Source organism: Podarcis melisellensis, assembly GCF_964234715.1.
Source record: "Podarcis melisellensis genome assembly, chromosome: 3".
NCBI lineage: Eukaryota > Metazoa > Chordata > Lepidosauria > Squamata > Lacertidae > Podarcis > Podarcis melisellensis.
Window position 1 is genome coordinate 53050314 of NC_138530.1, and position 22555 is coordinate 53072868.

Below are 22555 nucleotides of genomic sequence, written 5' to 3' on the forward strand. Positions count from 1 at the left end.
CTTTCACTCCCTTTAAGGAGTCTCAAAGTGGCTAACATTCTCCTTTCTCTTCCTCCCCCACAACAAACACTCTGTGAGGTGAGTGGGGCTGAGAGACTTCAGAGAAGTGTGACTGGCCCAAGGTCACTCAACAGCTGCATGTGGAGGAGCGGAGACACGAACCCGGTTCCCCAGATTACAAGACTACCGCTCTTAAACACTACACCACACTGGCTCTCACACTGTTATATTGCTGGGCTGCATCCAAATTGGGATATTAGTCACACTGATAAATGTACCAAATAAATCACCCCCATTGAAACATCACTTGCTCGGAGTCCGGTGCTGAATTCTTCTATTTTATACAAACATCAACATCATTACAGTTCAACAATACTCACAAGAAGAGAAGCCTGTTTCTTTACATGGTTAATGTATTGTGCATAGTATATTTTTCACAGATTTTTTTTTAGAAGACTTGTTAATTAATAGCACCTTTTACATAAAACCTTCCCATACACATAGTCATCTAAATCAACAAGAAAACCTCAGTTCTAAGAAATACTTCTGCAAGCATACAGTACTGGTGGTTGTTGGCTGCTTTTTATAAGTTGAATTTACATAGTGACCCGGTATATCGTGCAGCAATGTGCAAACCCACAGGAGAAGTCTTGAGTAACATTGATGGGTTCTCATGGGCATTTAAGTAACACGGCATGGCTGCACAGCAACATTCTGAAGCATAAGACTCTGCCAGTGGAAGGCAGCAGAGAATCCGGTTAATAGCAGTGGAAAGTGGTTAGCATTCCGTAATGCAAGCAAAGCATGCTTAAGTCATTCCTTGCAAGATACATCACCATTCCGATTTTTCGTGGCTAGCCGAATATATGAGGTTTCAGTGAGCACAGGTAGCACCCATTGTAGATACATCTCCATGCCTTTTAGAGGCAAGGAGAAGGAAGGCAGGACTCCTGTCTGTGCTCTAAAGCAGAGTAATCAAGCAGCACCATAGACTTAGGTTTACAAAAGTCTACACAACATGGAGTTTCATCCGCGTCTATTGTCGACTCTTCACTAGTTCCATCCTTTCTGTGTTTCAGTTTTTTCCTTTCTTTGCCAAACCAACTGCTTAGAGTCCTCCAATGACAGTCATTCAAAAGGCACTGCTGGCTGGACTGCGCTGAATCATTGCAGGAAGACCTTGGCACGGTTACCATTTCCCTGGAATAGGCACACCACACTCATACCAGCCCACATAGTAGTAAGGTGTCATGTATCCAATGCGTCCAAACGATACAGGCTCTTGCCGATACTGGCGATAATAACCTGTAGGAGTCAAAATAACGGCATTTAGTATCTTAGCATCATCATCATCATAGGATGTCGGTTTGCATTTCTTAATGCAGAAAGTATTGATCTGATGTGTAGAGATCTTTCCTATTCTAATTAATTCAAGAGGGTTCCGGAAGCTTCACTGTCTGAAAGAAACAAGCCGAAGGTTCATGGTGTTTGGGTTATTCCTTCAGAGAAGCTGAGTACAGCTGGCTTAAACTGGTTCTGTTATCTCTTTCAGTCAAGGTCATGCTGACTATAATAGTGAGGCCAAAAGGATCGTGGGTCTCACTTTCTCTTTCTAGCTCTCTTTCCCTCTGGTGTGGTGTTCGGCATATAGTGTTAAGGTTTAGACTTATTATAAGTTATTGTAAGTTTAAGCTGAGTCTGCTGCAACTGGATTTCTTATCAACTGTGCTAATCCTGAATGTATTGGATTTGTGACCATTATGTTCATTTGCCTTCAGTAGCAGTAAAGCTCTGCTGGATGAAATATAATTGCCTCTGTTCTATTTTGGGGGATCCTGCAATGTGCTTAAGTTTTTGCTCTGCTAACTATACATTGGAGTTCTGCTCTGGATCAATATTGAGTAGAATTTCATGACATGGGAATGTTACGGTAAAGTGTGGTCTAATCCTGCTGTCTGGGAAATCACCTCAAATGCCATATCCTTCCTCACTGGATTGCCATTGTGTTATTGCACATGGCACACAACTGTTGGGCATTCTTGGAACAGTTGCATAGAAAAGGATATGCAACTGTTCCAAGAAGCACCTTAGATGCCCAACAGAAACCCTCTTGGGTAATCAGTACTGTTTCTAGACCTACAATTCATTCACACCCAATACCCAACTTTGTTCTGCACATATTGCTCCATATTTCAGGTTTCCTGCATCTCCCAGTGCTGTGGCACAGAAACTGGTACTTCACACTTCACAAAGCAAAAACAAGAGTGGCATGGGAAGATCCAGCCATGTAGCTTACTGAATTTGACAGGCATGAAGGAGTTCAGTTACTTGTGATGATGCTAACTGCATTCTGCGTAGCTATGAGTGTGCTAGCAGGAGAAAAAAATAACTTTTTGTCCATGCAATTTGAGTGTTGGAAAAATGAGATTTCCCTACAGCAAATGCATCTCTTTGTGGCAAGGTGTAAGGATGCCCCAGAATAATTCGGTAATTTGGATAATTAAGCTCCCCAAAATATGCTTACCTAGGAAAGGACTTTAGTTTCCCATAGAGGAGTAAGGAAAATGAGGGAGGCTGGAATATCAGCAGTCACAATCAAAACAGAAGTCAAAGGTATCAGGGTAAAAGCAACATCAAAAATGCTATTTGTAGAGAAAAAGTGGCTGCTTAAAGCATTAACAGACTTCCCAACATTGTTTTCCACATATGTGGTGTTCTATCTGATCACTGTGCCAGTTCCATACTTTCCTTGTGTCTCATATTTCTGCTTTTTAGACCAGGCACATCTGGATTAGCTGCCCTTGCTTAGATTGCAAAGCACAGCATGATCCTGTGACTCCTGCATTTTCTGCCCTCAGAACAAAAGGGTTATAAGAACACCACCATTCTCATAACCTGTGCCTCAAAACCCATCAAAGGTGAGCAGACAATTTATAGCGCAGAATCAATTCAATGCATTTGTCTGATGATTGCTTTGCTTGCAACTGCAATATGTGAGCTTGTTGAGAATCATAAATGCTGAGCACCTGCAATCTGCAATCTGCCTACAGTCCATTCCACCACTGCTGTGTAGTGTAGATTTCTGGTACTCCATACTACCAATGTTGCTTTCTTTTTTACCTTGAATTGGAGGCAGGGCTTCTACATATGACTGTGGCCCTGTTCTTCCATCCAAGTGCGAATCCACAAACTGGCAATGATCTTCACCTCTTCCCCAGCTATCTCCGATGCTGTAAAATGTATCTGAAAAAGTTGCACATGGGGTTAGAGCTTGCAACTGCTGCAACTCAGCAAGGGCAGAGGGTCATGCGCAAGAATAGGCATCTGAAAACATTTGAAAATGGATGGGGGTTGTTCCCTGTTGAGCTCTTTTAGATTGGAGCCGTATACTTCACCAGGATACTCAAACCTGAGTATCTCTGGGTTGTAAAGATGAAATATCAGCAGACTCTGCTGAGGCTGGCAGAGGCATCAGACTTTCAAGTTAGGGGCCAGCTCTGTTTAAATTTAGCAAAGACAAAAATTCTATCTGCACTCAAAAATTAAAGGTGAGGAAGTGCTTTAAAATGTCAGTCCAAAAGTCCATACATCCTCATCCAGGCACCCCCATCCAGACATTTAAGGGTTTTAGAATGTCTCTGGTTTAAATAGTTTGCCTAAGCAACAGATTACAGTTGAATTTTCGGTCTAATGAGAGGGCAAGGAAGGGCTCAGACAGAAGTAATGCTAATCTAGAAATGAAGGGTGCAGGTCTCGAAAGTGGGCTTATTGGCTATTTTTGAATATAGCTGAAATAATAGGAGCGTTATGGTAAAAGAATCCACTGGCACAGTATGAAAGGAAGCCAGTGGTCCTCGCCAACATTCCTGAAGTCAGTAAAACAGATTTTTATGTCTGCTATTGGCTGAGAATCCCACTTGAAGATCTCGTGTCTTCTCCTTTTTTAGTTCATTTTGCCACTGTGCTGCTAGCTGCTTTCAGAGGCAAAGACTCCCTTCTCATTGCATTAAGTGCAATTAGTTGATGTACAATTAAGAATGCACATCAACTAATTGCACTTAATGCAATGGGAAAGCTTTGCCTCTTAAAGCAGCTACCAGCACAGTGGTAGAATGAACTAAAGAAGGAGTAATTTAAAAAGTGTAATTAAGAATGCAGTGACCAGAGAAGGAATGTCCGCTGGGAGTAGCGCAGAAAGAAGAAACGCCATGGTGCATCTGCAGCAGCACAACTGGGCATCTCCATCTGCCCCAGCTACAACAAAACATGTCTCTCCCATACCAGTCTCTACAGCCACAGCAGGCGTTGCAATTGTCCAACAGCTTGACTTCACCCCCAAAGGACCACTCCTCCATTGTCTCCCAAGACAGACAGACACCAACAATTAAGAATGCACATTATTATGAAGTAGCAGCATATTCTCATCAGAAGAGGGAAGCACACACTTCAGAGCAGGGGGAGCAATACTGAAGCTGGCTTAGAAAATTGAACTGAGCTTTAGCAACTCAACTAGGATTGGATGAAACTATGAATTTCTGGCCCCAGTCATTTTTGCATGTGTTCCCTCATAAGTCTTTTTATTTCTGCTATAAATATTTTAAAACTGCACAAGAAGCACATTCAAATGTGCATTTTAATCGCATTTCCCTCTCAAAATATGCATTTTTAGTATTTTCTCTCATGCTACACATGTCTAAACTTTGCAAACTGGTGCCTGAGCTTGTTTCCCCACCACTTCCTCCCTTTTCCTCTTGTGTCACATCTTTTGGGTTGTAAACCTGAGGGCAGAGATTTTGGGCTAGAAACACCCAATCAACCAACTTGGGCAGTACTTTATATCTTTTAGGTTACAGCTAAGGCTCCATAGGATGCAAATGGAAGGCTCTAAATCAGGCTGGGGGCAGAAGTTACAACATCCACAAGCCTAGACACTATTTCACTTTTAAGTAAGACCCCAGATCATCAGCCACAGTTACTCGAATGTAAGCACACACAGAGAAAGAATGGCCAGCCACACTTCATGTGATTATATGCCAGACCCCATTTGAGAAAGTCTTAAGCATAGCTTCTTTTTACCACACTCAATTCCTCCAATAACCTAAAAATCACCCTCCCCTGCAAAAGTGGGGCAGTATTTCCCTACCAATTTCTAAGAAAGGATAGATTCTTGTTATGTTAGGGGGATTGGGGTTTACCAGCAGCTATGTTCGCACTAAATACGGAATTTTGGCTCAGCCATAATTCTGTTGACCCAGATACATACCTCTTAGGTCATCGCTGAGGTAAATCTTGTATCTCAATGAATTGCAAAGAACAACACCTACGAATTTTCTGTACCACGTCCGTTTCACATATTGCTTGCCACTGCATTCGGAATATGTGGGGTCATATTTAAAACTGAATGGGATCCAGATTGGTTCACCACCTAAGAAAAGAGTTAAAGTAACAGACTTAAAAGTTCAGTTATCAAGTTTCTTAGCTTGTTTATCTTAACCATCATATCTTAATTGATGTTCTATTTTCAGAGGCCATAAAAAGTCTTCATAACCAACATATGAATCCATTCCTAAAGACATTTTCTTGGAAGTCTCTTGATTTTATCTAATGGAGCTGACTTACAATTAAATATGTTTAGGACTGTAGCCCAAGTCACAAATGGCATAAACCTCATATTCTCCACTGAGCCTTCAGGGCAGTTGTCAATATCTTAGAATGAATTAATAATATAATGTAATATAGCATCATGTCATTGTGTTAGTGAAATTGAGATGTGCTTTGTTTCCTTGGTACTTAACAGAATAGTGTGTCCAACATTACCACCCAATGCTTTTAACTTTTTAAAGTATATTAACATTATAATCTTAATACAGTTTAATGTGTTTGAAATCCAGGACAGCTGTAAAATGATCCTGTTAGGATAGTTGCAGTAATGGGCATTTTAAAGATGGTTTCTTGTCAAAACAATGATTTAAGCACAACTTTATTTTTGTGGTTCTGTATTTCTTTTAAAAGGAAAAAGAAAATGAAGAGAGCTAAAGCCAACAAATCATAAAAGGGTTACTGACTTCGGTGTGCATTGTTATTCGGTGTTAACTTGATATTTTAAAATGAGACTAGAAACATAACCACTTTTGAGGGGTTTTTTTCTTGAACTGAAATTCTGTTTTGTTCCCCCTCCCCTAAAGCTAACATTAAATCAAAACAGACTGCACAAAAGCAAGAAAGCCAAGTAGGTCTTTTCTGAACAGCAACTGTTGTTAGCCATTTCAAACTATGTGGCGGCAATAAGTAAATGCTGCCACTTATTGACAGCCCAATCCACTATCTAGTTATACAGAAGCAATTGGATTTAAAAAAGCAAACTCACACGACCCTTGTATTATGATGATGCTTCCAAATGAGGGAGTGGGTCCCTGGTTCCTTTCCCGTGGCTGTCTATAGTCTACACCACAGCAAAAGGTCTCAAAGTGATCTGAGTGGCGACGAGCTGTGGTGGCTGGCATGGTGGGAATGCATTGCTCACCTGACCGCCACCTGGCTGAGTTGCTGCAGCCCACTGGGATTGGAAGGGGCGCAGTAGTGGCATGGTGGAAGCTTACCAGCAGGAGTGCCTGACTGGCTCCACTGTGCCATTGGTACCTAGCCAGCCTTGCCACCACATCCCTTCCTGTCCCAGCATGCCTGAAAAGGGTTAATGTTCACCACCTCTTGGGAAGCTTGTGAGAATCTGTAAGGACTCAAGCCGACATCAGTTGTCCTGATTCAAAGTCCCATGAGCTCTGGTGTGTAAACATAGGCAGCAGAGCGCCAACCGGATCATTTCAGATGTAAATCGTAGTTTTGTGAATACATAGGGAGCTGCCCCATTGACTGAAATAAATAGGGCAGTGTCCATGTGGGGGGTAGAGTCCTGTGCCTGCCCCTGAGCCCCCATGCCTGCAGTAAATCATTTGATCGGGCGATAAGCACTAAATACTTGGACTTCCTAAGTGTTGGATCAGACTATAAAAATATCAGCACAGACTGAACACATAAAAGAATTCTCGGCTACAAGCTGTAAATAGATCAAACAGTAAAATCTATGTTGCTTCTATAATAACTGCTACTCTACCCACGAACGGGACAAGGGAAGGTTACAATGTGAAAGTTGTTGTTTCCTTGTTTTCACGGCATTCCCCCTGTGCTCTGTCTCCCTTATGCTGTTGGCAACTGTTCCATGGGATGGGAACCACATTTTTTAAAGGAGAAAAGACAAAGCAACATTTGGTCTTTTCTTTAATCGATTCTTTTGACTCCAAAAGAAGCACACCATAATCCTGTAAACACACATAAATTCGTGAATAACACGCAGGAGTAGTCTCATTGAGTTTGGCTGAGACGGGCTTCAGTACAACTGACTTGAGTTTAACGGGACTTCTTTTGTACCCAAAAAGTTTTTTCACATGTGCCATTCTTTCCAGCATTTCAGCCAGAATATTCTCAGTGCGGACAAAACAATGAACTGTTCGTGGAAAGAAAACTACACAATGAATGTGAATCAGAGCACTCAACATTCCCTTGCTATTCATCAGCATAGTGTCTCCCCATGAACAAATCTCAGTGAAACTGGCTATCCTTTGCCATAGTTGGTGCTGTGAAGCATGCCATGTGGTTTTCATTATACGTTCAGTTCTGCTTGGAAGAGTTATTTGGCACCTCTGAGTTATCAGGCACAAAACTCTGGGGTAAATTATCATTCCAATAATAAGCCTTAATAGTAGCAGATAATTGCATGTAAATATATCTTAGTTCACATTTCCCATTAAAGTTCCTTAAAAGATAGAGATAGTGTGGGGAACGTCAGAGGCTGGATGTGGCCCTCCAGACCTATCTATGTGGCCCTCAGAACACCTATTCTCTCCAGGCCACACCCCCTCAGTGGCCTGCTTCAAACCCTGAGTATTTTTGCCTAGCTGGATTGTGTCCTTGAGCTCTGAGACTGCCACTTTCTTGTCAGGGCAGAGGAGAAAGAGGGTATGTAGAAACTAGCCTAGTCTACAAAGGTAAATGTGATGGGACGATGAGCTGCTTGTGCGTAAAATGCAAGTCCCTCAGAGTTTGATCAGGCTTTCAAACCTCTGCCTGTGACGGAGCCCCTCCAGCATGGCTGCGTCAATCACTAGTAGAATCCGAAAGTGGCTGCTTTCGGAAACGTTTCCAACATAAAAGCTCCTTAACGGAAACACGTCGTCTGGCCTCTCGGCGTGACAGTTTCCGTCGAGGTGTGGGTGTCCCTATAGGAGGTCCTGAGACCTCCCCACTGGTTTCGCTTGAAGCGTCTCTGAGCCATCCCTCCGACTCACTTTCCCTTGGAGTTCTTGCTCGCCCTCTACTGGTTCCCTCTTCCGCTGCTACTGCTCTCTCACCCTCAGTGAGCCTTTGCGCCTCCGGCGCTTTAGATGTCAGTTCCCTGACATCCACCTCCCCTCCAGGGCCCCCTTCACCCCCTCCCGTCTCCTCTCCTACTGGCGGTGAGGAGGTAAAACCCTTGAAAGAACCTCCCTCATCTTCCGACGTCGCAAACACTTCCTTCCACTTGTTGCTGTTCCTACTCTCTAGGTACTCTTCGTCATCAGAGTCCACTCCCTCTTCCAACTCCGACTCCGCGAACCCTTCCATTTCCTCTTCCTCATCGGTGGTGCCGAAATACTCCCTCCTAAACCTTGCTATCGGCTGAGGTTTCCTCGGGAACCTTTGATGGAACGTTTCTGTTAAAACCTCGTCATTGACTTCCTGCGCACTTACCCAGGTGTTTTCTGACTCCGGTTCCCCTTCCCACGCCACTAAATACTCCACCTGATTTCCCTTCCACCTGGAATCGAGGATTTCCGCTACATGGTTGCGGCGTTCCCTCTCTTCCAAGGCTGGTCCCCTGACGTGCTCCCCTTCACCTCCTCCCCTGTATGGTGACAGTAACGACCTGTGGAACACTGGGTGCAATTTCATGTGATTGGGTAATCGGAGTTTGAAAGCTACCGGGTTGACCTGCTGAATCACCTCAAAGGGTCCCAATCTTCTGGGCCTCAGTTTCTTACAACCCCCTTTGAACGGCAACCCTTGGGTTGACAACCACACTTGATCCCCCACCCTTATGGTTTCACCTTCCCTTCTGTTCTTGTCTGCCTGCTTCTTATATTGTGCCTTAGCCCTTTCTAAGTTGAGCTGGAGCTGCTGATGGATGGCTTCCATCTCTTCTACAAAATGTTCAGCCGCTGGGACGCTCCATCTCTCCCCTCCTTCCCCTGGAAATGCCCTGGGGTGACACCCGTAATTAGCCAAAAAGGGACTCATCCCTGTGGACACATTCTCCGCATTATTGTAGGCAAATTCTGCCAACGCCAACTTTTCGACCCAATCGTTCTCTCTGTCATTGACATAACACCTAAGATATTGTTGAAGAATGCCATTTGCCCTTTCCGCCTGCCCGTTGGTTTCAGGGTGCCGGGCAGTTGAAAAATTGACTTCCACGTGTAACAAGCTCATGAGCTTCCTCCAGAACCTGGAAGTAAATTGTTTGCCTCGATCTGAGATCACCCTCGAGGGAGCCCCGTGCAACCTAAAGATATGTTCCACAAACAACTTCGCCGTTTCTTCCGCTGTGACTGCATGTGAGCATGCTACAAAGTGGCACATCTTAGTTAACAGGTCTACTACTACCATGATGGCTGTTTTCCCCTTGGACCTTGGCAGATCCGTCATAAAATCTATTGATATCGCTTCCCAAGGCCGTTCTGGTGTGGGTAAAGGTTCTAATAACCCTGCCGGCGCCCTTCTTTCCCCTTTGGCTCGCTGACATTGGTCACACCCTCTTACATACTCCCTTACATCTTCCCTCACCTTAGGCCACCAAAATTCCCTGGTAACCAACCACATGGTCTTGTGTTGCCCAAAATGTCCCGCCGTGGGGCTATCATGCAACTGCTTGAGTACTCTCCCCCTCAATTCACCTTCGGGTATATACAGTGCCCCTTTGTAATACAATGCCCCATTTCTTTCCTCAAAACCTCCGGGGCTCTCGCCCTCCCCCCTGAGACCTCTGAGCTTATCCTGGGCATATTCATCATTTTCCGTTTCCTCCACCAGTTCTCGTTGCCCCACCATCGCCGCCCCACACACCCAGCGGTCCTCCGGGATGACATGTCTCTCTTCGATCACCCCCTCCCCTTCCCAATATTCTGGTTTGCGTGAGAGCGCGTCCGCCCTGACGTTTTCTGGGCCTGGCACATAACAAATCTCAAAGTTAAATTTGGAGAATTCCTGTGCCCATCTCACTTGTCGTTGGTTGAGCACTCGAGCTGTTCTCCAATACTCTAAATTTTTGTGGTCGGTGCACACTTGCACCTTGTGTTGTGCCCCAATTAATAAATGTCTCCACCTCCGGAATGCTTCGTGAATGGCAAGTAGTTCCCTGTCATACACCGTGTAATTCCTCTCGGACTTATTCAGCTTCCGCGAGAAGAAGGCACACGGTCTCCACTCCGACGCACTCCTCCCCGGTTGAAGAAGGACCGCCCCTACCGCCCGGTCGGATGCATCTGTTTCCACTCTCATGGGTTTTCGTAAATCCACATGCAGAAGTTGTTCTTCCGAGGCGAAAGCCCTTTTCAGTTCTTCAAAGGCTCGATCCGCCTCTGCCGTCCAAACAAATTTCTTCTTGCTGCTGAGACAGTCGGTGATGGGCGCCGTCAAGTGGGCAAAGTTCTTGATGAACTTCCGATAAAAGTTCCCAAATCCCAAGAATCTTTGCACGTCCTTCTTGGTCTTCGGTGTCTTCCATTCCAGTACCGCTTGGACCTTGCCTGGATCCATGGCCAATCCCTTGTCTGACAAGCGGTACCCCAGGAATTCCACCTCCTTGGTATGAAACTGGCACTTCTCCAGTTTCACCCACAGCTGGTTGGCTTGCAGCCTGCCCAACACTTCTCGAACGTCCCTCACATGCTGTTCCTCATTTTCCGAATACACCAACACGTCGTCTAAAAAGGCCACACAATTCTTGTAGAGCAAAGGTCCCAGAACGTGGTTTATAAAAGCTTGAAAACACGCGGAGCCCCCTTGTAGACCGAAGGGCATAACGAGGTATTCAAAGGCTCCCAACGGGGTAAACATGGTGGTCTTCCATTCATCTCCCTTCCTTATGCGTATCAGATTGTACGCCCCCCGCAGGTCCAGTTTTGTAAAAATCTTTCCCTTCCTTACTCTGGTCAAAATGTCATCAATTCGGGGCATAGGGAAAGCCAGGGGCTCCGACACTGCATTGAGGGCCCTGAAGTCACACACCAGTCTCGGTTTGTCTGTGTTCTTTTTGTCCACAAAGAACACTGGGCTGCCCCCCACCGCTCGGGACTCTCTGATGAAACCTCGCTTCAAGTTTTTGTCAATGAACTCCCTCAGCTCCTGCATCTCCCTGTCTGACATGGCGTACAGCTTGCCTACTGGGAGTTGGGCCCCTGGGAGTAGGTTGATTTGACAGTCAAAGGGTCTATGCGGTGGCAGTTTGTCTGCTTCCCTTTCGCTGAATACGTTGCTCAGATCTGCGTATTGCGGGGGCACCTTCCCTTTGTCCATCACTTCCATCCCCGCTAGGGTGACTCTGTCTCCTCCCGAAACCTTCCCCTCCTTGCAGTGTTCTAGGCAATGCGCTGACCCAAAGGAGACCACCCTCTGATGCCAGCCCACTAGCGGATCGTGTAGCGCCAGCCAGCTCATCCCCAAAATGATGGGCGCTCCTCCCAGGATGGCCACATTAAACGCTATCTGTTCGGTGTGCCTTGCCACTCTCATTATCATCGGGACAGTCTGTTGGCTAACTTCTCCCCCCAACAGCTCTCTGCCGTCAATCGTAGTCACCTGCAAGGGGTTACTTAAAGGGATAGTCTGTATCTGGTGCTCAGCTGCAAACTCCTTACTCATGAAATTACAGGAGCTGCCTGAATCCAAAAGCGCCTTGACCTTTAGTGGGTGTCCGTTTGGCAGTTCTAGTAACACCTCTATCACTAAAGTGGGTCTGGGGGGTTCTGGCATGGGCACTTTCATTGCTCTTTGGCCTGGCTGCTGTGCCCCAACGGTGGCAGCCAGGCGTTGGCTTTTACTTGCTCCTTGCCTTCCTCTTCCTTTCCCCCAACAGCTCCTGCCATCCCTTGCCATTCCTTTCTTTGTGGGCAAACTCTGGCAAAGTGCCCTGGCTGTTGGCAGAGATAACATCTCTTGGCGCTCTTTCCCTCCTTTTTCCGCCCTTCACTGGGATTTGAAACTGCGCGCGCCCGCGCTGTTCCAACTTCCATCGGCTCTGCCGGCGGGAAAGGTGGCTCTGGAATGTCTGGAATGCGGAACTCCCTCCAACGGTCTCCTTTCCCTTCCCGCTTTTCCATAGCCCTCGCCTCCTGGCGCGCTCCTATGGCCAGCGCAGATTTGGTTAACTGGTCCATAGACTCCGCCCTGGGGCCCCGGGAAAGCTCATCTTTGACGGTTGAAGAAAGCCCCTCTTCGAAAAGCATTTGGATGGGCTCCGCCGATAGGTCCCACCCCAATTTGTGAATCAACATGGTAAATTCAGTCCAGTACTCACGGACAGATCTGCTTCCTTGCTGGCAAGCCATTAACTGCCTTCGCACCACCCCCTGCTCAATATCGCTGGAAAACATCAGGTCCATGGCACGAAAAAACTTCCTCGTGTCCTTTAAGATCTCATTATTCGCTGCCATCAGGGGTCTAACCCAATCTTTCGCCCCGGATTCGAGATGGCCAATCACATACGCCACTCGCGATTCCTCATCGGGGAAGTCATCAAACTGCAAGTTTAGAGCGTATTGCATCTCTGTTCTAAAGGCATGATAGTTCCTGGGATCCCCCCCGAATTTCTGCACCAATCCTGGCACCTTTCTGGCGAGCGGGGTGGTTTTCTCCTTTCCCTTTTCTGCATCCTGAGCCCTCCTCTCCTCAAGCCTCGCCGTTTGCAGCGCCAACTGGATCTCCAACGCCCTGTACCTTTCTTCCAGGCTTGGACCTCCTCCAGCTGCTCCTGCTTCCCCGGTTCCGGCTGGATTGCTCATGATGCTTCTCCCTGCACAAGCTGGCTTTCGGAGTCTTTCGGATTGCTGTGATGGGACGATGAGCTGCTTGTGCGTAAAATGCAAGTCCCTCAGAGTTTGATCAGGCTTTCAAACCTCTGCCTGTGACGGAGCCCCTCCAGCATGGCTGCGTCAATCACTAGTAGAATCCGAAAGTGGCTGCTTTCGGAAACGTTTCCAACATAAAAGCTCCTTAACGGAAACACGTCGTCTGGCCTCTCGGCGTGACAGTTTCCGTCGAGGTGTGGGTGTCCCTATAGGAGGTCCTGAGACCTCCCCACTGGTTTCGCTTGAAGCGTCTCTGAGCCATCCCTCCGACTCACTTTCCCTTGGAGTTCTTGCTCGCCCTCTACTGGTTCCCTCTTCCGCTGCTACTGCTCTCTCACCCTCAGTGAGCCTTTGCGCCTCCGGCGCTTTAGATGTCAGTTCCCTGACAGTAAACTACGTTTGTTCCTCTGCCCACTTTCACCTCCAGCCCTGCTCACCCTGGCATGTGGCTCTTGGAAGGTTTCCCAGAAGGGAAGGTGTCCCTCAAGCTCAAAAAGGTTTCCCATTTTTATGCAAAAAGATGTTTTCGATATCTAGCAGCTTTCAAAATGCTTCAAACTGTGTGGTGAAAAGTGGGGTATATATGTTTTTAATCAGCCTTGAAAATATCCCATGAAAGTTACTAGCCTGCAAAATCTTTTAGTAGCCTGCCAGGAGCAGGCAGAGGAGGGGAACAGAACTCCAGATCATCTTCAGCAGCCCCCTGAACTTCTCTTATTACTAATGCACATCATTGCAAGGTGTCAGAGAGGAAGCTTCCTACCTCCAGCAACCTCCCTGGTTTCTATGCTGGGTGCAGAGGAGAGAGAGGACACTGGTAGTGGCATGTGTGGTTCGATGGATCTGCACTCCCTGTTGCTGCTTACCTAGAGCAGGCTGGGGCAGCAGCAATGTCTGGGCTCAGAGGACACGCCATCCCATCCCAGGCTGATCCAGGTAAACAGCAAAGATCTGAGTACTGGGTGGGTGGTCCTGCCCTAGTATGCAAACCACTCCTGTAGAGAGCTCTGTCCCTTCTCCACCCAACCACATGCAATTCCTTGTCACTTGTGCTTACCAGGCCAGTGCATAAATGCAAGGCTGTTCTAAATAAATAAATGTAAATGGATATATAAGACAGTTAAAAATGGACATACAGCAATGCACTATCCAAACTTTAAAACTCAGTATCCTGTCTCCAGAACTTGACTGCCCCAGAAAGCATAAAGGAAGCAGATAACAGAATCAGGTGAAAGGGCAGTTTTCCGCACTCTTGTTTATTCGTAAAGCTTATATCCCTCTCTCCCTTTCAAAGGAAGTCAATAATTTTAAATTTCTCTGTCAGCTGCCCAATGTCACAACCTTATTTTTTGCAGTACTCAGGACAAGATAATATCTGAAAACAGCAAGGAGACTTACCCGGTGGTCTGACAATAAGTAGAGGATTATCTATAAAGAGGGAACAAGAAAATGCATGAGTGGCTTATACTGAAGATTTATATCCCCTGAAGCCAAAATAAAAACCAAAATGCTACATCAAAAATGGTGGGTTGCAAAAGTTAATTTTCTTATTCCTGTTTATTTTGAAAGCAAAAATACTCCCACGCAAGTCAGTCTACAAAAAAATAGTTGAGTATGCAATATTCCTTATTTTTTACAAAAAGTATTTACATTATGTTTGCCTTTATAACCATCTTTTTTTCATTTATGTGAGTAAAATTAGCATATTTGTTTATTATGGATTTGTTTTTTTGAAACGTGGCAATGTTTCAATTGCACGGCATGGGGAAGGTAGAGAAAACCATGTTGTGTTGAGCAGTAGCTTGGCAACCATGACATGTCAAGCTAGTCATTTGAATAATAAGCCAACCATTTCAACAGGGGATGATGTTGGCAAATAACTCTTGCATCATCTGCAACGATAGCAAGCTGTAAAGAGCTGAATGGGGATCAAGGAAGAGAAACACAATTACAATATGGAACAGGGAAAGGTGGTGCTCCAAATTAACCATTCAGAAAACTCTACTCTCATGAAAATGTGAAAGAATGTGCAAAGAGGGCTAGGCTTGCTTTTTGCCATCACTCCTGGTTGCTAGCCATGTGTTGTGAGCACTAGATTGGATAGACAGTCAGGGTTCCTTCTCCCCTTGCAGGGAGGAGCTCTTGCGCATAGATTGCCATGTGCATAAAGCCCTTTCCGAATCTGCAGATGGCAGTGGTGGGTCAAGCCTGCCAGATTCAGCAGGTGGCATAGCAAGGCTAGATCATGCTGCCCTGTAACACACAAACACCCCCACACATACGTGGTGTGATTAGCTACTGCTTTTCAGCAAGACAAAATTATTCTTAGGACTAAGGGGAATGCTTTCATCCATTCCCATGATACACTTTTAAAAGTAATGCAACACATTCCTTACTTACTAACAAAACACTAACCTGGCTGTTGCCCAATTTCATAACTCTCAAGTCTGTTCATTGTAAGAATTCTAGTCCATTAATCAGTTACCATATTTTTCTGTGCATAAGACGCCCCCATGTATAAGACAACCCCTATTTTTTTGAGCCCAAAATTAAGAAATAAATATTTTAAACACCAAACAGAACAACTTTGATATTTTATTAAATATTCAAAACACTGGTATATTTAGTACCATATATTTAAACATCAAACAGTGAGGCAAGCTGTGTAATGGCGGCTGCTCCTGTCAGCTCAGTGCAACTCCACTGTAGCTGCAGCTCCAGCTCTCCAGACTGTGTGTTGCACTTTCATCTCAGTATTTACGGTATGTACCGTATTTACTCCACAAGCGCCGGCAGATGCAAATGCTGATCGAGGAGCTGCGACTGCCAGAGCTGCCTGAGTGAGTGCGCTTGGGGAATGGGGGGGGGGTCTGGGTAGCCAGGGAACCAGGTGGAAAGGACAATGTCCAGAGTGGGGGCTGCTGGGGGGGGAGTACCAGGCCAGGGTTTGTCGTGAGGCCAATAGTGACGGGAGGCTGGGGGAGAGGGGGAGAATATGGATGGCAGCATGTATTTATTTATTTATATATTTAATTGCAACATTCCCTGTATAAGATGACCCCCAATTCTAAACTTAAAAAATTTGGGGGGAAATATTGTCTTATACGCAGAAAAATACGGTAGTTGCTCTATTAAGCCTGCATGAGCAAAATGAGTGATTCTGAAGCAAGAAGCTTTGCTTTTGGCTGCTGCATACATGTGTTGCAGTGGACACTATCTAAGAATAGACATTCCCTCCAATGTAAGAGAAAAGGAGGGACGTCTTTTTTAAGGGTGTGCTTGCCACCTTCAGTTTTTATACCAACTTGTATTAAAAATTATGTGCTTTAAAAAATATACTGCCTAGTTAATCAGTATAAAAAATATACTGCCTAGTTTTAGTTGTTGTTTTTTTAATTCTACCTGATTAAGGCAGCAATTCACCTACCTGGGGGGTAAGTCCCACTGAACTCAATAAGACCTTCTTCTAAGTAGACAAGTACAGGACTGAACTATTAATCGTTTAAATGTTACAGCCCTCCTATAAATCCATTATATAAAATGCTTTACTTGATTTTGAAGTTTTTAACTTTCAGGAATACCATTTTGATAGCTAAAAGTGCCTATAACTTCTATGGCAAGAACTCTAGAATCAGGTTTAGGGGTGAACGGGAATAAAAAACAACTTATTGGAGGGCCCAAGTCTGTGGCAGTAATGGCCAGTGATTATCCTGAGTTTGTTAAGGGGTCAACACATTGTATTTTGATGTTTAACTGTGCTGGCTGGCCTTTAAGCAACCATCTCAGCAAAAATAAAAGAAATAAAATATTTAACTATGCTTTAAAAGAAGAAAAAAACCTCTTTAAAAAGCCTTGTCAAAGAAATATCGCCATTATGAAACGGGAACAAGCTTCAACCAAAAGAGTAAAAAACTGAAATGGAAAATTGTTTCCCATATTCCTTCCAGACAATTACCTCCAGCTGCTCAGCTGCTCACAATTAAAAAACTAATTTTAAGTGTCTCGCCAATTTAGCAAAGGCACACTCAACATCCTTTTTTATTTTTTTTTAAATTAACCTCCCAATTCTCAGGGCAATGATATCCAAGTTCACACCAGGCAGCTCTGAAGACAATTGGCCTGCACAAGGAACTAGTCAGAAATGTTAGTTAAGAGTTGGCTTCCTCTACTAGAAATGGATAAAGCTCCATGACCTACTTCCTCTCATTTGGCAGAGGATGCTTGGAACCCTGACATGTCATCTTGATTCTGCAAGGTTCATGCTGAACCTCTGGATTGTACCAGCTACTGCTTCTATCACCTGCTGAAAACCATGCTTTACTTTTCTATGCATGTTTAGACCATTTGTCAGCATGCAATCAGGAGGAATCTATGAATTAGCCACATGCTTTTGAATGATCCTGGGAGATTCCCTTCTGTTCTGATTCCCCATACCACCAAATTATCTTGCTCCTGGGTCTTCTTTGTCCCTGTTCTCTGCTTTATTGCCTGCCCAACAAGCCTGTCTCCATCCACCCTGTCTCCATCTTTTCTATTTCAAAAGGCAGAGCTGGTTCACACATCCAGCAACCTAATGTGAGCACTTCCTGTCTGTGGGATTAGCACAGAGGTGGTATAATGGCAACCATCAAATGTACTGACTGACCCATATCTACCATAAAGGTTGACTCTTGAGTTTTGATTCTTTGGCAGAAATTCCAAACACATGCATGGTTTAATTTGGGGGTAGCCAACATGGTGCCCATCAGTCCCAGACAGCATTTCGAGTGGTCAGGAATTATGGGAGTACAGTCCAAAACAACTGGAAGGCACCATGATGGCTGACCCTTCTTTAATTCCTTTAACTTTGGTGCTAGATTTAGTTAACTCTCAACATGACCTTGAAATGCAACGTTGTTTACAATACATCCCACCTCCAGTTGTCTTCTTTGGGGCTAATTTTCTTTTCTTCAATTCTCTCTTCACCTACGCTCTACTATTGGGGCCTATACTGTATATTGGGTCCTATAGTAACCTGTTCCTTAACCACTTTCTTCCATCAAAACCTAGTCTTCCTTCATTCGTTCCAAAAATCACAATGATTCCTGCACTCTTTCTACTCACTTGGTTATATTCAAGGGGCTTAAACAATATTATTCTATACATTTCATGGAGTATTTTTAGATTTTCAACTATGGCAACCTGCCCTGTAGCTTCAGGCAGAGTTGGGAAAACATTAGCAGGGAGGAACACTACAAGAATGTCAGGTCTTGTTCTTTACAAATATAATTAGAGAAAGTCTGGGGTTTTCTGAAATCAATGGAAGTTTTTAAAAGCAAGAACATAATTCCGTAGCATGGAGGTAAAATGTTCACATTTGTGAAAGCATACCTGATTCTGTGATGTAGGAGATTGAGGAGCTTATAGGTCCGTAACCATAGGGATTCTTTGCTTGGACTCTAAAGTAATACCTAAAGAAGAGAAAGAGAAGGGCAGAGAGAACACAACCATCCATGAAAATGGCACTAAATCCATTTATGATAATGAAGTTAGCGAAATGTCAAACAGATAGTCGCTGTGTGACATTGTATCTAAAGTGCATTGGCCCTTGTGGTTCACCGTACAAGGAAATGTCAGAATTTACATTGTAGTAAGGTAGCTTATCTAGATCTAAGTCCACAATTCTGATGAGGAAACTATCCTACTGCACCCTATAGCTATCCAATAGTGCAGGTCAGAATTTGTAGCTAGCTGGGCCATTGGGCTTGAAGGAAGGTCAGAATGCATTTCTTTCCAAAATGTAGCAGTAATTGCTTCATACCAGGTTCTGGAGAACTGGGTAGACTATCAGATACTAAAGGTAACCAGAGAGAGACTAAGGCATGTGTACAGACTTGGCAGACTTTGGACTCAGCTAGACTGCTAAAGAAAAAGCAATTTATATGTGTTTTATATGCGATAGAGTGGGACATGGGTGGCACTGTGGTCTAAACCACTTGGCCTAGGGCTTGGTGATTGGAAGATCAGCGGTTCGAATCCCCGCAACGGAGTGAACTCCCATTGCTCGGTCCCAGCTCTTGCCAGCCTAGCAGTTCAAAAGCACATCAAAGTGCAAGTAGATAAATAGGTACTGGTCCGGCGGGAAGGTAAATGGTGTTTCCATGCGCTGCTCTGGTTTCGCCAGAAGCAGCTTAGTCATGCTGGCCACATGACCCGGAAAAACTGTTTGCGGAGAAACGTTGGCTCCTTCGGCCAGTAAAGCAAGATGAGCATCGCAACCCCAGAGTCGTTTGCGACTGGACTTAACTGTCAGGGGTCCTTTACCTTTACCTTTTTTATATGCGGTAGAACTTCCCACTACCAGATGGCGACATAAAGTCCCATTTTTCTCTACCTGTTTTCCCTGTTTAAATTTAAAACGTGTTTAACTGAAACACTTCTCAGTCCAGGCTGAGATTCTGAATAGTGGACTACAAGCTATCCATTTAATAAACCGCCAGTTTACCAAAGATTAGGAATTTTGCAACACGACTACTTCCCTGTACAACAGTCAATTTCAATGGAGCTGAATCTGCTGTCAAAATTACAAAGGAGCTTAAAAAGAAAACATCAGAAAATACACTACAGCATGTAACTTGTTATCCTGGAGTGGAGAAATACTTCAACTGTAGCTGTAAACACATGCTCAGTGCAGAAGAATGATTCACAGATAACCAGAAACACAAAAGGTACAAGCTAAAGCCAACCACAACAACCACACTGGAGAAGCTGGATTTCCTCAGAACATGAATTTTAACAATTGGAACTAACACAAGGCAGGTGAACCCCATGTTGTGCTAATGTAAATGGGTGCACATAACTGACAAGAATCACAGATTGATTGATTCATCCAATCAAACAGCAAAGGAATCAGAAACACTTTAGCTGGGGCAGAATATGATCCTGGTTCCTTCTACCACTCTGATAAAGCTTCCACCTCACACAGGGCAAGAGAAGATTAAGCAGTGTGCAGAATTCCCCACCCACAAGGAACCACTCGAAGAAAATGACAATGGAAACAAGAGTTTCCACTGTGTTGCGTATACTACTAGCCATATGAAACCCTGTGAATGGTACAAAGGCAATGGGCCAGATGATCTGCTCTTTTTATTATTGTACCATAACCAAAATGTCAATAGTTAAAAAAAAACCCAACCCTAATTACTCAAAGCACATATTGCTTGGAGAACTGTTTAATTTATATTGCATTTTTTAATATGAATAGAGCATTGGGGGTGCTATGATAAATGGCCCTCTGATCCAATAGGGGGAGGCTGCGGAAGATCTATCACCTGACATGCATCAAGGAACTCGATTTGCAACTCCAGGTGATAGGTCAGAGAATTGAGGGAGGAGTCAGAGTAGCAGCGCAGGAACCACTTTCTGCTGCATATTCAACAGAGACCTGGATACTATGAGTTCAGGTCACTGGGTGCTATTAAAACAAGTCTTGCTGGATCCTGCACTTGCAGACACATACACACTTCCCAACAAGAAAAAACCACTGGCATTCTCTAATTACCAGCATCGATTTGGCCACTTCATTTGCTTCTTATCCAAATGCAAGTCTTGCCAAAAGAACAGCATCCCCTGAAGGCTTCAAACCACATGACCTTCCTAACTGACTGGCTCAGGCAGGGAAAATGCCACCAAAACTTGGATTATTTCCCTTGGCAATATTCCTTTCGGCTTCTAACTAGGTTAAATGCTGCATTGCCTAGAAAAACCTAAGACAATTACCATTCCAAGTGCTAGGCCTCCAGGCTATTACTAAGACAAGGCATTTTTCAGAGAGCTGAAGGTGGTACGATAGAGGAGACAATGCTTATGGCATGTGCTGCAAAAAACAACAACAACCCAGTAAAAATACAAAATATATGATTCTTTATGAAATGAATGTGTAGAAGTATGCTATAGTGGTCCTATCATGCCACCCTCAACCATCTGAAAAGCTAATCCCCTGCCTATTCTTATATCCCCAAAGAAAAGGACTAACTTGCTATAATAACCAAAAATTCCATTGTGTTGCTTCTAGTGCCAATGGAAATATGACAGAAAATCCATGGGGTTAGAAGTGGTTATGCAAACCCTGGGAGGGCGACGTTTGGTGGTCTCACACAAGGATCATCCTTGCTGTGTGTGTCTTATAGACATGCTCCTTTCCTATTGACGTATATTTCCTCTTTCCTCTCAGGAACCTGCCCATACTTTAGGGTCTTCATAACCCTGTTCTGAGTGTCTTTGCCCTTCTAGAGGTTAGGAACGTAGAAAGTTGACTTATGCTGAGTTAAGTCATTGGCCCAAAAAGCTCAGCATCGTCTACATCAGGGTTTCACAAGCTTCTGCATTCAATGATCCCTTGTTGAGCATATAAAGTTGTCATCGGCCCATACCCCACTTCTTAGGAATGTAAATGAAATAAAATTTTAAAAAATCAAGATATAATCTACATTTATTAATCATCCATCACCATTACTAGGAATCATATAATGCAAAAACTAATGAATACTGTTGTATTAAACACAGAGCTTCCTCACTGGGAAGGCATAGGTGTTCTGTACATGCCTGCGCCCTTTATTTATTAGCCTCATAGCCACTGAGTTATAGTCCTGGCATGTGGTGACAGGGATGCTATCCTTCTTGGTGATGGAGCACCAAGTGTGGAATATTCTTCCTACAGATGCCCTTCCTTAAGAAAGCACCTGCCATATTCCACTCAGCAAGGGTACCTGGAGAAGATAGGCAAATCTTCAGGTACCCAGGACCAACCAGTACTTTGGATTCCTCTCAGTACATAGTTCTGGTTTATTTGATTTTTAAAAATATTGCTGTACAGTGGAACCTCGGTTTCTGAGTGTCTCAGAAGCCGAACAATTTGGAACCCAAATGCCCAAAACCCGGTAGTTGCTTCCGTTTTCTAATGCACCTTGGAAGTCAAACGGCTTTTGAGGCACATTTCTTCATTTTTTCAATCGATTTTGCCAACCGCCCATTGATCCTTGGTTTTTGAACATTTTGGAAGTTGTACGGTCTTTTGGAACAGATTACATTCTAAAACCGACGTTCCACTGTATTAATTTATTACATATGCCTATGGGTATTGTAAAATAATGAAAAACAAGCTATTTGTTTTCTTCTTCATCATCAAACTCTGACCTACCTGCAAAGGATCAGTAGCCTTCAACCTTTTCAGACCTGAAACCCAGCTTTAGCTCTAACACGTACAGTATTTTGGGACCCACTCCATTTTTTTCATTATGCATTTCTAACGTGGTGAGAACCACTTCAGATGAAGCCAAGTTGAAGCCAATGTACTAGAATCTAGTAGTTGGGTCCACCAAGGCTTGAAAAGAGGGTAGACAAATTCATAGAGGACAAGG

At 44.3% G+C, this 22555-nt stretch overlaps 1 protein-coding gene across 1 annotated transcript in view; it reads right to left on the minus strand.

The window, feature by feature from the left end:
- Positions 1 to 317: 317 nt before the first annotated feature.
- Positions 318 to 22555, minus strand: part of FNDC1 (fibronectin type III domain containing 1) — an 87298-nt gene continuing 65060 nt past the window's right edge. The window contains exons 15-19 of the mRNA XM_081906761.1: positions 18528 to 18607; positions 14556 to 14585; positions 5264 to 5425; positions 3121 to 3243; positions 318 to 1305 (exon numbers count right to left, since the gene is read on the minus strand). Of these exons, the coding sequence (XP_081762887.1) occupies positions 1190 to 1305; positions 3121 to 3243; positions 5264 to 5425; positions 14556 to 14585; positions 18528 to 18607 (511 nt within the window). The 3' untranslated portion in view covers positions 318 to 1189. The remainder of the gene's footprint in view (positions 1306 to 3120; positions 3244 to 5263; positions 5426 to 14555; positions 14586 to 18527; positions 18608 to 22555) is intronic.